The following is a 16,383-nucleotide window of genomic DNA, read 5'->3' on the forward strand; positions in this document are numbered from 1 at the left end:
CGATAAAATGCATTACCTCAAGTGGAATGCTGTATGACGAACGTCAGTGTCACAATTTTCACACGAAAGTGCAGAAAACCGACGTCGACGTAATTTCCTCTGACGGGGTTAGTAAGGCCTTCACTTTAAATATATGAAGGTAGACTACTCGTGGAGAGCAATTACGCGGGAAATTAACGGTGGCTTCCTGTCGTTCAGCTAGTGAGCGAATCACGCGGCTGAGAAGCAATCTGTAGAGTGTGCTTGATAACTTGATAAGACATGTCAAGGGGTTCAGGGCGTTGTGACGGGTGTCACATAATGTATATACATAGTGGCGACGACAATTTTTAAGCGCAGATATTAGTTGCGGTGACTTTCGAAGTCCACCAAAAACCCCTTGTTGTCATCGACGCCTAGGAGTAATTGAGGGCTCGAGTTAACCTCAATAAACAAGCTTTTTTTTTTTTTTTTTTTTTTTGCGGGCAATGCTCTTTTCTGTTGAGTTAATCCTTCTCAACCCGGGACCGCCAAGGAGTTATAGTGCAATTGATGACTGGAGTTGACCTGAATAAACCCTTATTTTCTACGTGCAATACTCTTTGCTGTCAATTCAATCATCCTCAACACCAAGTAACAATATCTTTTCCGGTTTTTTGTTTAGCAGTGACGAATAGCACTACACAAGCTCAGAACTGTATTTGGAACTTGGATTCAGCAGGAATAATCAGCAACTTGCCAAAACCCTCTTAGCAATTTTCGGTGGTTAAGATCGTAGCTCTTTCGCCTTCACAGAATTTTGATAGCTAGCCAGGTAGTTAGCGCAGCTTACAACGGAATCCCTCGACCATTTTTTTAAAGGGTGTATGTACACTGTGACAACCGACAGGGTCGCAGCAGAGTTTCTATTTTGTTTTCATGCGCAATTGCGCTAGTCCCTTAGTAAACAGCTGTCACTCTTCTGTACTTATCTTTGTCTGTGTCTGCACCAATACACGCGAACACGCGAAAGACACGCACGATGAGAAGACAAGCGCATGATCAATCGTGCATCGTCGCCCTTACCTTTCGCGTTAACGAACGCACCTTTCGCAATTGTGAAATGCAATTGCATTTAGTGTTTATTACCCGCTTTGTTTAGTGAAAGCACAGCACGTCCTTTTGAGCGCTTTCTTTCCCGTAGGAACTGAGCAATAAAGGGGGTAAATCATCCTTTTGTGACGCAGCAAACTGTCCCATTCAGCCCGAGGGGGCGCCCCTAAACTAAGTGGAAGCAATTAGGAACAGCTGGCGGCGGCGCGTCGTCCCAATAAGGGCAACAAAGCGGCGAGCCGCCGCCAATGATCTGGCAGCGTCTGGCGCCCACAGAAAGGCCGTGCGCGTGCGACAGAAACGGCTGGAGAGGTGCACGGCTGTCCGGGCTAGGTCAAAACTGAGCGCCGAATCGCTCTTGTTCCGCTCTCATCTCGCGTTGCTAATAAGCGACGCACCTTCTCTCTCTCTCGTCATCGTCGAGCGCCGGTCATTGCCTAACAATAACACGAAATGATGTCCGCTCGTGGTCCCAGTTTTTCACCCTTTGCGTTCTTACTGGGGAGATTCGGGAGGAGGAGGAGGGCCAGAGGCAAACGAACGTCCTGGGCAGCCTGTCAGCCACCGTGTTTGGACTCACTGGGGTCCGAAGAAGGAGAGAGGTCGCGTAAAGAGAGGAGAGACAGAAAGAAATAAGAGGCGAAAGTGTCAAAGCGACAGGTCGTGATTGAGCGCGAGCTGGAGGCGCTGTGTCGCCCAGCAAGCTGTGGGGCTACACTCTTTCTTCTTGGAAACACCTATTCCCCATTGCGCTCTTTGTTTCCTTTCCTTTTTTTTTTTCTTTTATTCTTTCCCCTTGATGTGGCCCCAGAAGCGCGCCTTATAAGAAGAGTTTTGTGGCTTGGTGCCCAAACTAGGTTCCTGTTCCTCTTTCCCCCTTCCCATTTCTTTCTTTTTATTCCTTCCCCCCTCCTTCCAAACAACCCCCGCCCACAAAGGATCGCTAAGCAACGGATGGATTTGTCCCGCGTCGCAAGCATGTCGCTTCACAAACGGGAACTGCGGCCTCTCTCTCTGGTTGCGTTGTCGTTGGCTCTACTCGCAGCACGAGCGACAGCGTACTCTGTTAAGAGTAAGTCTGTATGCCGTCGTCCCAGTGTTGTTCTCTATTTAGAAAGGCGAGCGAAGGAGGGCGCTAGGTCATTAGAAGGTTTAACCCGGCGTAACCGCGTGATGCTGTTTTCATAAAGGACTGCGAATGTGCGCGTGGATTACCGGGACGTAAATTACTCTGCCGCAATACCGGAACGACAAAATGGCGTCATCTCCTGGTTTCTTGGAACGGAGCGTTATCTGATCGTATGGATCAGCAGCTTTTGATGAAACTACTTTCCCGCAAGTGTCCGATATTGTTCTCCTAAAAACAGGCTTATATGCGCAACAAATATCATGTCACGTTAAAATATCTCGCTCAGACTAGTTAAAACGGCCACAGAGAGTCAAAAGGCTGCGTTTTTTTTTTTTAATAACTTCGAGGCAATTGTGGAATATTGCAAGATGTTTTTATGGGCATATTGATAAAACTGGTTCACGCGGTGAATGCGCGGCAAAAGTTGGATTCTAAAGATTGTCGTGCGCTCATAACGAGTAATTAAAACTGGCACATAAACCCAACGGGTGCGTTTTTAAGTGGTTGCGAGGTAGCTGTGAAATGCTGTAAGCGAGTCTTATGAACATAATGAGAGACATGGTCTAAGCTTCCAATGCGTAGCCAAATTTTTCTCCTAAGGGTTGTCCTGCCCTCAACGAGTAAAACAAAATGGGGAGCGTTTTTTTTTTTTAAATTAATAACAAGAATTTAGCATTCTATTTCGGGAGAGTATGTGCGGATATTTTGATTGTTATCGTGACGTCATAAAATATGTGAAAATTAGACTAAAAGATTCTTGCCCTAAAAACATCCGGAATTCCTGACTATGAAACGAAATAACTAGCCTTGCTGGGGTGTACAGCGTCGCGAGGCATATGGGATGGTCGTTCGCACCCCCCCCCCCCCCCCCCCCTTTTTCTTTTTTTTTTCTGCGCGCTCAAAATTTGCTTCGAATGTTAACAGAAAAGCATAAACTTAGGTTAGTGTAAAAAAAAAAAAAAATACTCAAAGAGTAGCATCGTGCTTCCGCTCACTATGAGTGCAGATTGCATGGATCCGGCCTTTATACAGCACTGATTTCAAGGTCAGAGATGGCTCCGGGACAGCGCAGCACTGGTTTCAAGGTCACACATGGCTGCGTGATAGCGCTCACTGTGATATCGTTCGTGATTTTCTACAAAATATAGCGGCGCTAGGTGTTGCTTTCATTCTTGTAAAAGATAACATATAATCTACAAAGTGGCTACTGCAATATTAGCCCAAAAACGTTTACGAATGTTACATTAGCTGACTAAAGCAACTTCTATGCTTTTTTATTCTTTTTTTTTTCTGCGCCGCAATGTATTTTGCGCTTTTCAGGGGTGATGCCTCCTCTACAATTAGCTTTGAATTATCAGTTGCCACTTTACACAAGCGATCAATTCCATGCTGGGGCTAAAGAATGCTTTTCGCATATATCTCTGCGTTGTTTTATAAGAGAGGCAGGACCAAGCCTCACAGACCGCATATAGCTTGGAAAACCACCTTTTTACTGATATTGAAGCCTATGTTCAACGGTGAAACTCTTATTCGTCGCATTTTGTTATTATTAAAACGTTCAGGATGGATATACAGTTCGGGCGGATATATTACCATTAAATCCGGGTTGCTAAGCAACAAAAACAAAATCTAATTTTGTTGCAGTGATGCTCAAATAATTTTCTATAGTGCCAAAATGCATCCTATCGCTACAAGGTAAGAGGCCCAGTTTTGCTGGAGGTGAAAGAAATTTGAGATATGGGGATACTGCTTTTCACCCACGTAATGCCCATTACTATTCAGTGTCTTGAATATTTTTTTCTCATTTTCAAGAAAGCTTCGAAGCCGGTTACGTGCCTGTGCCTATATATCTATTCTCGATGAGAATAAATGTTTTAGTGGATACTGTAGGTTCCACAGTGACTATAACGAAACAAATTCTGAATGGGGTCTTCTCCGTTTGCAAGCGCCGTATTCGTCAACTGAAAGCAGGCGCCAATGTCTACATCTGTGTCCTGACAATCATCCCACCTTTGAAGGCAACAAGAGCAAGACATTCTTTTCTTTTAAAAACTCGTTCCTGCAGATACTTTCTGCGATGACCAGCTTAGGCCTGTGGTGGTAGGGGTGGTGGGCGTGACTATGGGATATTTTGGAAAGGGGTACTGGTCGTGACTTATGTTGGCCATCTTGGTGGCATCACACTTGGCGACAAGGAGGGGAGGGGGGGATTTCGGGGAGGGGAAGGGGGTGGGAGGCAGTTGGCTGACGCCGCCTTCAGAAGCTCTTGACATGACAGGCTATAGACAGGGTATAACTGAGGCCGGACTTCTCCAGAAAATTCAGGAGGAGGCGATGTGCGGAAAGTTGGTTCCGAGGCGAGAAGAGCAAGGCTTGTTAACAATGGGCAGTGTGACGAACAAAACTTCAAACTTCCCTCAGCTCATTTCATCACAGATGCCTTCCACAGTCGGCACTCTTCCATAACAAATTACAGTTTTCTCGTAAGACTTCTTCGACTAGAAGGGCTTCAAACACCTCTTACCTTGTTTTGGGAAGAATCGAAAGTATTTATCCGGTATTCGCATGTTGCCTGATCACCGTCTCTTTTTCCTTCTTTTAAGCGCCTTGAATTGCTCTCGATTCTAGGGCTGGGATCTGCAATACTGCATATTTTTAATTGTACTTGCCGTTTTTCCCTAATGCTTTTGTTTTGACATCCGAATGCTCTTGTTCCAAAGTTATTGTTTCTATATAAATGTATGTAGATTGATTTGTCTATGTCGTACCAACACACGACCCTCGCTGCCTCCGTGCACGTGAAATAAAGGTCGGTTGTTTGAAAAATTGGGTAACTGATTGGTTGTTTCCTCCGCTGTACAAGCACCAAACGCAAGAAACAAATGCGAGCTCGTTCACCGCACATTTTGTCAGCATACAGCTATATAATGTTCGCGTGCTTGAGGCATCGGGACCACTTAGTTGCTGAGCACGATGCCTGTTCCTTCGCGGTAGATATCTTTATCCATCGAGTTATTTGGGGGTTATTTATGATCGAAAAAACTAAACACAATTCCCTTTCTGAAGTTTTCAAAGCAGCTCCGGTATTTTCTAAGTACATTGCAGTGTGTGTCATTTGCTCTGGATGTGCTTTGGACTGCTCACGACACCGGAGCCAAAAGACGGCTACTTCCATGCAATGTAATCGACGCGTATCTCTTTTCGCCAGAGGGCTGCACCACACCAGATGGCACAAAGACAGAGGGCGAAGTTTGGTACGACGATGCAAAGTGTATCAAGATGACCTGCATGCAGGGATTTCCAGTCACTTCCAGGTAAGGAAGTCATGTTGACCCGACAATAGTTGTGACATTATGTATAAAGTTTGAATTTTGAATGTGTATCAAGATGACCTGCATGCAGGGATTTCCAGTCACTTCCAGGTAAGGAAGTCATGTTGACCCGACAATAGTTGTGACATTATGTATAAAGTTTGAATTTTGAATTTTATTGGACATATAATTCTTGGAACAGTATGCCCACGAGGTGCGAGAAAAGGAGGCTTTAATGCTTCCTGTCTAAGCCTACATCTAGTTTACAATTCAGCGGCAGCCAGCAGAACAAACAGAAGCAATACAATGAGTAGATGCACAAAAAAAAAAATGCAAAACTTCCTCTAATTTTGCGAACAAAGAACTAACATATGTTATTTGGGCATGTTTTTTTGTAGAACAAAATAATGCAAGATATAGAAAAGCTAGTACAAACATAATCACTCCATTAATTTTATGGGTAACAAGAGGCTGACATAAAGGGTGTTCTGGGGCTTAAAATAATGTACCGTAGTTTCTTTGTAAATTGAGAAATTTACAGCGCACGAAATCAAGGCCGGGTAGTTATTACAAAATTGCACTAAATGGTGCCGGATAGCCTGCGACCCATAATTTGTATTTTAGGGCTATCAATGAAACCAAACGCAAGTCGTAAGACAGCGGCCAATCGGCGTATGTTCGAAAAAAAATGAGAGAAAATCCCTTTTAACTTTCTTGTACAGCAGAACTGCTAACTATTCCGTGTAGCATTCTTGGAAAAGTTCAATTCTGATACTTTCAAATAATTTATCTTTTTCACATTACGCAGAGAACACTTTTAATGAACTTTTTTGAAGGGAGTGTATTTCGTCTTTTTTAGATTTGGTGCATGAAATACCCCATACCAAGTTACAGTATTTTAGATGGGAATGAGTTAAATTTAAATAAATTTGTCTCCTATCTGCGCAGGCAGGAAATTTCAGGGGCGGAAGAGCAGACCAATAGATTTAGATACTTTTATACGGATATGACTAACATGATCAGACCAGCCAAAGTTATTGCGAAAACATACTCCCAAAAATGTATGTGATTCCATTGGTAACAACCGCGATCGTTAATACGTAGATCAATTTCATAGTCTCTTGGCTTATTCGTTGCATAAAAAAGCGTATATTTGGTTTTAGTAAGTTCATTACCACGGAGCCAGATTAGAAGGTCATTGAACCAATTATTGGAGCTCTATTCAATTAAACGAAGATCAGGACTAGAAAAGAAAACATTTGTGTCGTCACATACAGGGCAATATTAGGTGTGTGAAGGATGTTTACTATATCATTTATATATAAATTGAACCATAAGAGACTAAGAATGATTAAAAAAGAAATTCTGAGGTACACCATATTTTATTGTTCCGGTGTCTGATTTGACTTTGCGTCTATATTTGTATACCGTTTTCTTCCAACAAGGTAACTATGTAGTAACTGTTGCAGTATTCCACGGGTGGCATACGTCTATAGTTTGTTTAGCAAGATTTCATGTTTAATACTGTCAAAGGCTTTTCTAAAATCAAGAAAAATGCCTACGGTAAAGAGTTTATTTTCTATCTTGGAAATCATGCTATCTTTGATATTGAGGAGTGCTGTTTCGGTCGATCACGGTCTAAATCTATACTGGTGTTTAGTTATTATATCATTTGATTCTAAGAATTTAGAAATATGAGTCTGTGTTACCCTTTCTGCAATTTTAGAAAATGCTGGCAGTACTGATATTGGAAGGTGGTTGAGTTGGTCACTTCTGTAGCCTCCTTTATAAATTACCGTCATGCGCTATTTTCATCGCATGTGAAAAACTACGAGCGGTTAGCAATTGACTGCATAATAGGAGCATCTGCTTTTATTGGAGCTGTGTGCATATGACCGTCATCAGGAGAACATCGATTAGGCAAATCATGATACTAGATACTGCTTGTGTGTCATTAACATCTTCCTTTCCTCTACGGCTTACGTGTATCTCGGCATTGCAAAGCTGACGTTGCTCAGGGTTTTTACCTCTTGTTACGAGTACAGCGCTGCTTTTACTTTTGCCTATGATTTTCTTACCGTAAAGAGGTGCAAAAAATATAAAAGGAGGGTATAATGAGGATGCAGCAAGGATTACTGTTACATGACAACTTGTACAAGTGAAAACCATTTTGGCACGTTTTTTATAAGCCGTTTTTCTACACCGCTGATTCCCATTATATTTTTGAAGTCCCAAGCACAAGAAAAAAAAAAAAATAGAGACTGGGTTTTTGGGTTTATACGTATAGTTTATGCTTACGGCTTACGTTGCATGCGCCGTATTGTAATGTTGACAATTTTTCACTCCAAATCGCGTGATATTCAGCATAATCTGTTTTGTTGGGGATATATCATTGAGAAATTAGCAAATAATGCATACATGATATGGCGCATATATATTCACATGGAGCACTTTAAGTGGTAGTAGCACTACTAGCACAGATCAGAGAGGCGGAAAATAATCAGCAGTGTAGGCTCGGGAAATTTTCCTGAAGTTTTTTTACACCGTCGTTAAGGCTGGGCTGGCGAGATAACTGACATTTTAAAATGGCTGAACATGCTAATCACCTATGTCTTGAAACCTGCTACTGCTTAGGGATAAAAGAAGTTTTAGTTTAGCACTCATTTTTTGACGATAAAAAACAACTTTAGTTATTTGTCGCAGTTGGCAGAACAATAATTATGAGCACAGTTCACCAAGGAAACAAAAGTTTTATTTAAAGCAATATTATTTAAACTGTACAAGTCTGTGTGCCTCTTGAAGGAATTTAAAGAAGAGGTAATTTGTTTCAAAAGCAGGTTACATGCCTTTATTATACAATACATTTGAATATTTTGCGATGTCGTGAATGTTAACTGATTTCGGTACGCTTAAAAATTACAAAGTCATCGTCTGATCGAGTCGAAATAAAATAGTGGTACCTACATCTCATTTTCATTTCTACCATATTCAGGCAGATTCTGCTGATGTAGTGTTTAAATCTAAGCTTTTCTCTGCGTTCTTAAAGGTTCGTGCGAACTTTCGCCAGAGGTTGTTTTAATGGCTGCCAAGAAGGACTCGTACGCTCAACTATACTCGCTAATTTTGTACGCACTCTCTTACACAAGAATACGGCTAGTAATATTTCCAACGTAAATAGATGTAGTAAAGATAACCCAACTAGTAAGGCCTTTATTTTTAACCCATTCACCGATGAGAACAATGTGGGATAAGGATAGCCAGCTTGAGTGTGTCCCGCCTCCAATGCGTTATCAACACATATACTGCGTGGACCCATTGTACAGCGCAATGGGCAAGCAGGCTGCGCGAGAAAGAACAGCAAACAGAAAAAGAAAAAAGTTGTCTGAAGGCTTAGCTTGGTTAAGCCTGGAAGATTGCGAAAGCAATAAATACCCTTGGCTGCGCCTTGTTCGGCGGCTGCGCCCCGACTAGAGCCACAGCCCCATTTAACCTCCTAGCATGACGTCACAAACAGCGAGCGCTCTCTCTCGGCTGCGACACAGCGCCGTATAGACCAAAACCGTGTTTACAAACAAAGGGGGCGCTCGTGGCGTCGCAGCCGACTGGGGGTGAAAAATAGGGTTAGGGCCCATAGGAATACATGGAACCGAAATATTTCTAAGCAGTTTTCTCATTTAACAGGGCACCTGTGATGTCGTTATTCAGTACAAAGCAACTATGAACATCCTAGAACAGATCACAAAAGTATTAAATCTCATTACCGAGGCGAAGTATTTTTAAAACACCGCGAAACGTATGCGGGTGCGAATTGGGAGGGCGACCCGTAGAAATACATGTAAACACAACTTACCGGAACATTTTTTTCATTTCACAGAGCATCGGAAGTGGTGGCCGGTCGTTAAACGTTGACCAGCGCTTTGAAGAAGTGTGTGATAAAGTAGGGTGCGTCATTACGGAGGCAGTCTACTTTTAAAACTCCCCGAATAACCTGTGTTATGAATCCAGACACCGCCAAAAGGCAAGCTGGGAGTAGCGAATCGCACAGCTTTGCTTACAGTCTGATATGCTGCCGCATAAGGTAAATAAGCTTGATAATACTGTCGCTCCAGTGATACGTGCTAGGCAGAATTACATTTAAAAAGCAGTTGTCAAACGCCATACGATAATATAAACCGAACGAGATTCGCGCATGCAGCAGACGACAGCGTATCTGGCGATACCCACCGCTGCCGCCTCCAGCTCCGGAGCGTCTGCTAGCGACAGCGCCGGTGGCGCATTGCCGTCTGCAACTGTGCGCGGTCAGTTTATCGTGTTGTGAGCGGTCCGCAAGTCGTCAGACTTGCAGTACTTGCAAGAGAATGTAGTACGTGTCATGCAACATGACGTCGGGGCGTCGTACAAGACGTTCACCAAAAAATGAGAAGGGTTCAACGCTGCTGAACCGAGCAAAATGTTGCGGTAAGTTGTGTTTACGTGTGTGTCTATGGGTCGCCCTCCCAATTCACACCCGCATACGTTTCGCGGTGTTTTAAAAATACTTCGCCTCGTTAATGAGTTTTGATGCTTTCGTGATCTGTTCTAGGATGTTCATGGTTACTCTGTACCGAATAACGACATCACAGATGACCCGTGAAATTAGAAAACTGCTTTGGAACATTTCGCTTCCATGTATTCCTATGGGCGCTAAGCCTATTTTTCACCCCCAGTCGGACCACGCTGGCGATAGAAGCGCCACCGCATCGTGCTTACGTCACAGATCGGTGTTGGTCTATATGGACTCGCCGCCACCATCCGATGGCACGAGCTGGGGCCCCGTCTCTAGGTCTGGCGTGACGTCACACGGTCACTTGAAAGGTCATGTATGGAGGCGCCACGACATGCCAAAGGCTCGAAGTGCTAGCAGTATTGCTTTCGCAATAAAAGAAAACACATGCAGAGCGAAAAAAAAAAATTGCGGCCAACATAGTGTGGTTAAGCTAGATGCGAAATAGACGTGCTGGTACTTTGGTTCCCTTCAGTTTCAGTTTAGGGTGAGAGATACTCATCAGCATACAGTCGTAACCTGCCGCACTATGGGAACATGCATCCGGCACAGCTGTAAAGCCTTGATTTGACCAAACCGCATGAACGTGCCTGCGTTAGGAGTAGCGTGTCCGACTCGGTATCCAACGTTGCAAGTCTGTTCGATTCCCATCTCAAAAGGGCTGTCCAGGTTGACAGCTACTGCCGATTCAACCATGACACGTGGTCTCGTTACGTCACAAAGGACCGTCGCCTGTCAGAGGCATACACATGAGAAGGACCGCACAGACGTCGAAGAAATGCAGAAGTAATGGTTAGTGCTAACGTGGGCCTAAGATGAAAGTGCACTAACCCGAAAGCGCATTGTGCATGCATCACTGCACTCATGCGAATAACTGAGAAAAAATGACTGAGATCAGAAATAAAACAAAATTACAAAGCAGCTTGCAAAAATTTGCTACAAATTGGCAGGTAACTAAGCTGAAACCGTAAAAAAATATTGAAGGTGTGCACTTATGTCTCCTTGCATGCAGTTGCAATAATAATACTAATAATATACTTCCTTTAGTTAGTCATGAGTTCTGCGTTTCTCAATTAGTACAGTTGCTTAATTAGCTTTTCTATTGATCAGATTCGGACGAAGTCAAATTTTGGAGTTCAGAAACCAATTGGTGGGTGATGGCCCGCCTAAATTTGGAAGTCACCACTGGGTCGGTCATACTCAATTTGGCTAACACCAATTCTGGTCAGAAATGAACGACGTCAAATTTAGGGTATGACATGTAAATTCGGATGCCACTACTGAACAATTCATACTCAAATTATGTTAGACATTAATTTTGGTTAAATAATGACGAGGTTAAATTTTGGCGATCCAAGGGTCAGTTTTTAGGGGTGTCCTATCTCGATATTAAGGTCACCACTTAATTGGTCATACTCGATTTAGGTTAAGCATCATTTTCGGCCCAATCTTCCCTTTTCACGAGATGTGGCGCCCTCTGAGGAGCCGCGAAGTGGCAATGTGTGTACTTGACAGCAACCGCCATCTGTCGTTATACACCTGTCACGAATACGCACTGCGCATGACCTCCGCGATCGGCTCCCGCTGTGTCGTTCACGGAAGCCAAGAATTGCACATGCACCTCTAGGCTTTGCAACCCACTATGTTTCAACCATGGTTGCAAGCAGGATAGGGCGCGCAAACGCAGACCGGCTTAGTGAAAAAGGTAGATTCTGATTAGGTCAATATTTTTTATTTGTGTGTGTGTGTGTGTGCGTGTGTGTGTGTGTGTGTGTGTGTGTGTGTGTGTGTGTGTGTGTGTGTGTGTGCGTGCGTGTGTGTGTGCGTGCGTGCGTGCGTGCGTGTGCGTGTGTGTGTGTGTGTGTGTGTGTGTGTGTGTGTGTGTGTGTGTGTGTGTGTGTGTGTGTGTGTGTGTGTGTGTGTGTGTGTGTGTGTGTGTGTGTGTGTGTGTGTGTGTGTGTGTGTGTGTGTGTGTGTGTGTGTGTGTGTGTGTGTGTGTGTGTGTGTGTGTGTGTGTGTGTGTGTGTGTGTGTGTGTGTGTGTGTGTGTGTGTGTGTGTGTGTGTGTGTGTGTGTGTGTGTGTGTGTGTGTGTGTGTGTGTGTGTGTGTGTGTGTGTGTAGGGGGGGAATGAAACTGTCCCAATTTGGAGGTCACCACCTAACTGGCACTGGGGGGTCCAGGGGAGAAAATTTTGGGCGTGACTCATCCAAATTTTGTGGTCACCTACTCACATAAACTAACTAACAAGTTTGGTCAAATGACTTGGTTATTCATGCGGGCAAGCTTTGATAAGAGCTGACTTCCAAGGCCTAATTACTTAAATAAACAATTCACTATTTATTTAACCGCTTATCTGACTTAATTAATTATTCCTACTATTTACATGCGCCCTTAATCAACTTTTATATCTATAACCCATGCAACTGATCACTGCCAGTTCGTGCGGCCACTTCTGGTGACAGGCTCTGCCATGCCACCAATAAGCCAAGAAATTCTTTCGTATTAAAAACAGCAATACTGTTTAGCATTAAAAAGAGTTGTTGAACCAAATTATTTCTGGAGGAGGAAACAACTAATTAAACGCGGTATTAAGTGTCGAAAATGTCCTGAGCCAGATTGCTAAGGCCAACTGGTCTTTCAGCTGGTCAGAGGCTAACCAAGCCACGTTGGGGAAGAATGGTGTGGAACGTAAGGTGATTGATTGCAACAGGGTGGGATATGATTTTTTTTTTGTCTTGTGTTCTGTTGTCTTGGACAATCAGCAGGAAAAAAAAAATCGGCAAATGATCTCTTTGGGGGATAAGTTTTAAGGAAAATATTAACTACACGACGTCTTCTCGGATTCATTCCTTCCGTTCTAACTTATGAGGCTTTGAAGTGCAGGAACTTAGCCTTCTCTTCATGTTCAAAAATGTGTTCGAGAAGAGAACCCAGACAGCAGCAACTAAAATGGTTATCCAGCATTGCTGTTGCTGTTTGTGCATCCTCAACTTTTATAATGATAATTTATTGTTAGATTTTCGTAGCGTACACTGCGTTATACGGCCTTCTCACCAATTTCCTCTTTGCTTTCGTGCTGCGCCGAGCGCTGTTTTGTCGAAGCAGTATGCTGTGTTCTTTATAAATTTTTGTATCGTTCAAATTTTTTTATTTCTTTTCTGCTTTCTTAACATTTCGGAAAGCGACACGACCTATCGTGAAGGTTATCAGTGGGTTCATTTCCTATGGATCGCGTTTTCTTGTCCTGTCATCAAATCACGATAAAAAAAAAAATATTGCTGACAATATGCTAAATTCGCTCAAAGTGCCTTGGCCGTTTCCTCAGTAAACCAACATTCTATCTGTGCTGCTTTTCTGTCAGGTACCAGTAGCGACTTAAGTGTAGTTCAGCATCACTATCGACAACCAAAAGCCGCTTATTGAGGCTGGTGTATTTTTCAAACTGCAGCTGCGGGAAGCCAGAGCCTAGAGGCAAAAATTGCCAACCAGTGCACGGGAAAGGACGCTTTCCAGAGTGCTGCATGAAGCTTCTCTGTCAAGTCGGTAAGTATAATTGCATAGCGACCGTATCTAGTATTATGAGCGCCGCTTTAACCAATGTTGCATTAACCCAACATTAATGCATTAATGCATTAATCTGTTAGTCGCACTGATTCAAACAGAAAAACTCTTCTCCAACCAGTGTTCTCTTACCTTACCAAGTCGAACTCGGATTCTATTTCATAGCACTGCATTGCATTGATTAATTCAATGTGTTTCAACCAGAAAAACATTGCCTTATCCAGTAGAGCACTGCGCTGTTAAATAAGCACCGACTCAACTAACAGAATTCAGAATAAACCACTTTTACAATGCTTAAGCTAGAAAAAGTTTGGCTCGACCGATCGAGCGTTATCTTCATGGTATTAAGGTCAGCCGCTACAACTTTGACGTAGAAAAAGGCAATTCAGCACTTTATCTAGCACTTCTCCCTGCCCTGCCTGTGTTCCGGTTTCCGTTTTCAGTTAGGCACGTTGGTCGGTTTCACTATACGACTTGCGTCCAAACAAGTACAGACACAAGATCCCCTGATATAGCCTCATAGCAACGTCCTCTATAATGCCACAAGTTCGCCTGTGTCGTGATCCTATTCTTCTAGTGTTTCCATTCGACTGCCTCATTCATCAGTGGCATTCTGGTGAAAACAGTATGAGCGACCAGCTAACGCTCGAACTACCATTTTTGTTGGATGTTGGTCATTCTGTACCGGGTCTTTGCATATAAGTTTGGTCAGCAGCGGTCAATGCATATATTCGGGTTGCGAATACCGTTGCTCTTCTTCTCGTTCTCGCAGAATCCCCTGGCAACGTAGGCCAACTGTCCCAGGCTGCCAACAAGCAAATGGCGGCGCCAGTCGGCCGTTCCGCCGCCGAGAAGCGACCACGTGCATCAGCTGCGCGACGATTGAAGGTGGTGCCCTACAAGGGTGGGAAAAGCGCCGTAGACACTGAGTCTGAGCCCGTAGGGCGTACGGCGAAAAAGAGCCGAAGCGGTTCCGAAGAGGAGACGCCGGATGAAGTAGTGCCCATTAAATTGCAGCAGCGTAATTCCCCCGAGAAAGAAGGATTTTAATTGTGACAAAAGCAGCGCGAAATAAATTGCTCACTTGCTCGTTAGGGTTTACCGGTACAACGCTCAATAATTTTTTTTCTTTCTTTTTTGGACTGAAGTGTACAGACATGATCAAAGCGGCCACTCATGGTGTTGTTAAAAAAATAAAAACAGAGAGGCGAGTTTCTATTCGTTTTTTTCTTTATTGTATCAGCAAAGATTCCGCTCAGACCGTTTACTTGTTATTTACGTATTTAAAAGAAATTGGACTTTTAGACAAACCCTAAGATCATCTTGAATGTTACCCTCAGGCATTTTTTCACGCTGTGAACTCTATAAGCACATTTATCGGACTATGCATATCGTCATTTCATTTTATACCATTACTACACGATGCACCTTACAACGCATTTAATGGCAGCATTTTATCCCCCCCCCCCCCTTCATTTATTTTAATCTCCTCACCATTTATTTTCCATTCTTTCCCTCCCCAATTACCCTTCCTACACAGAGTAGCATGTCAGCGAAATTTAAACGCCGGATAAAATCTCTGTTTGTCATTAAGAAGTCTCTCTCTCTCTCTGCTCTGCTGAAATGAGCACAGCGCGAGGGTAAATCAACATATAGCCTCATTCTTTCTTTTACATTTTATTTACGCAAAAGTAAGTGTTCACTTCTAGCTGAAATAAATTTTCAAAGTGCAAAGGACGAATAGGCACTGTAAAGGGAGAAGACAATATTGAAGGATGACGTATGTTGGTGGACACCTACCTGTATGTTAATGGTAGAACGATAAGAGGAGACAGTATAGAAAGATGACGCATGATGTACAGGGTCGTCCACTCCTAGCTGAAACACGATCGCTCGATTCAAAGCGCGAATGATGAATCTGAATAGGAAAGGGAGGAACAGTACATAAGGATGACACACGTGAGGACACCTACCTTTGCGTAAATTAAGTGCGGAACGATAACTGGAGACTTGCTCCCGTATTGTGCGCCGTATCTGATCGCGAGCACACTGCAAGCGCAACGCTTCCGTTCACAAAGGCAGGAAATCTCAGATGAAGATGAAAAAGAGGGTGTGAAAAGAGATGAGAAGAGTGTTAGCTTGGGATCGCAAAGGTTACCGAAGCACGAGCCTATTAAACTTGCACAAATTGGAAGGCGAGAACTTTTGCTATAATGACTCTTACCGTCTCTCGCACGAGAAAAAAAAAAAAAAAAAGGCATGCGTGACATTTGTGGATACAAATGATGGTGTCATGACGAGACCGCCAGCTGCAATTGTGATCTCTCTGTTATTCATATTGCGCAGCATAATGTTTCCATTTCACCACAGCCATAATTGTTTGTCCGACCAATGTGCATCAAACCAGTGTTCTCTAAAGTAACACGGTTGGCGATACGTACTCCTGTGCTAAGGGAGAGACTTCAACTGGTTATTTGAGTGGAGTTGTGCATGTCCACAATTTTGAGCCTTCGCCTCAAAACTTGAGGACGGCCTCAACCAATGTAATTCGGGAATAAATTAACGCGGAGACGCGTGCAGACGTGCGCCGCTGTCAAGACCATGACACAGGTTTTTGTCACAGAGTCGTTCTGTATAATGAGACAAAAGGCATTACACCAGATTTTACGTCTTTAAGTCAAGACGCCTCGAGAGTGTCCCGTGGACTTGTCGGACACTGCATGATTGAGCCGCTTAGCCGTACAAGTTCTACGTACACCTCTTGAAC

The 16,383-nt window shown here is 43.5% G+C and overlaps 1 protein-coding gene across 1 annotated transcript; it reads left to right on the top strand.

Annotated features, from left to right (window-relative positions):
* Nucleotides 1–2,025: 2,025 nt before the first annotated feature.
* On the top strand, nt 2,026–14,666 carry LOC146191127 (uncharacterized). The gene is made up of 4 exons (XM_084600272.1): nt 2,026–2,143; nt 5,409–5,514; nt 13,504–13,598; nt 14,389–14,666. The coding sequence occupies exons 1-4, from the start codon at nt 2,026–2,028 to the stop codon at nt 14,664–14,666; spliced, it is 597 nt and encodes a 198-aa protein (XP_084456398.1).
* Nucleotides 14,667–16,383: the final 1,717 nt, after the last annotated feature.

Source organism: Amblyomma maculatum, chromosome 4 (genome assembly GCF_055883805.1).
Source record: "Amblyomma maculatum isolate TAMU_Amacu chromosome 4, ASM5588380v1, whole genome shotgun sequence".
Lineage (NCBI taxonomy): Eukaryota > Metazoa > Arthropoda > Arachnida > Ixodida > Ixodidae > Amblyomma > Amblyomma maculatum.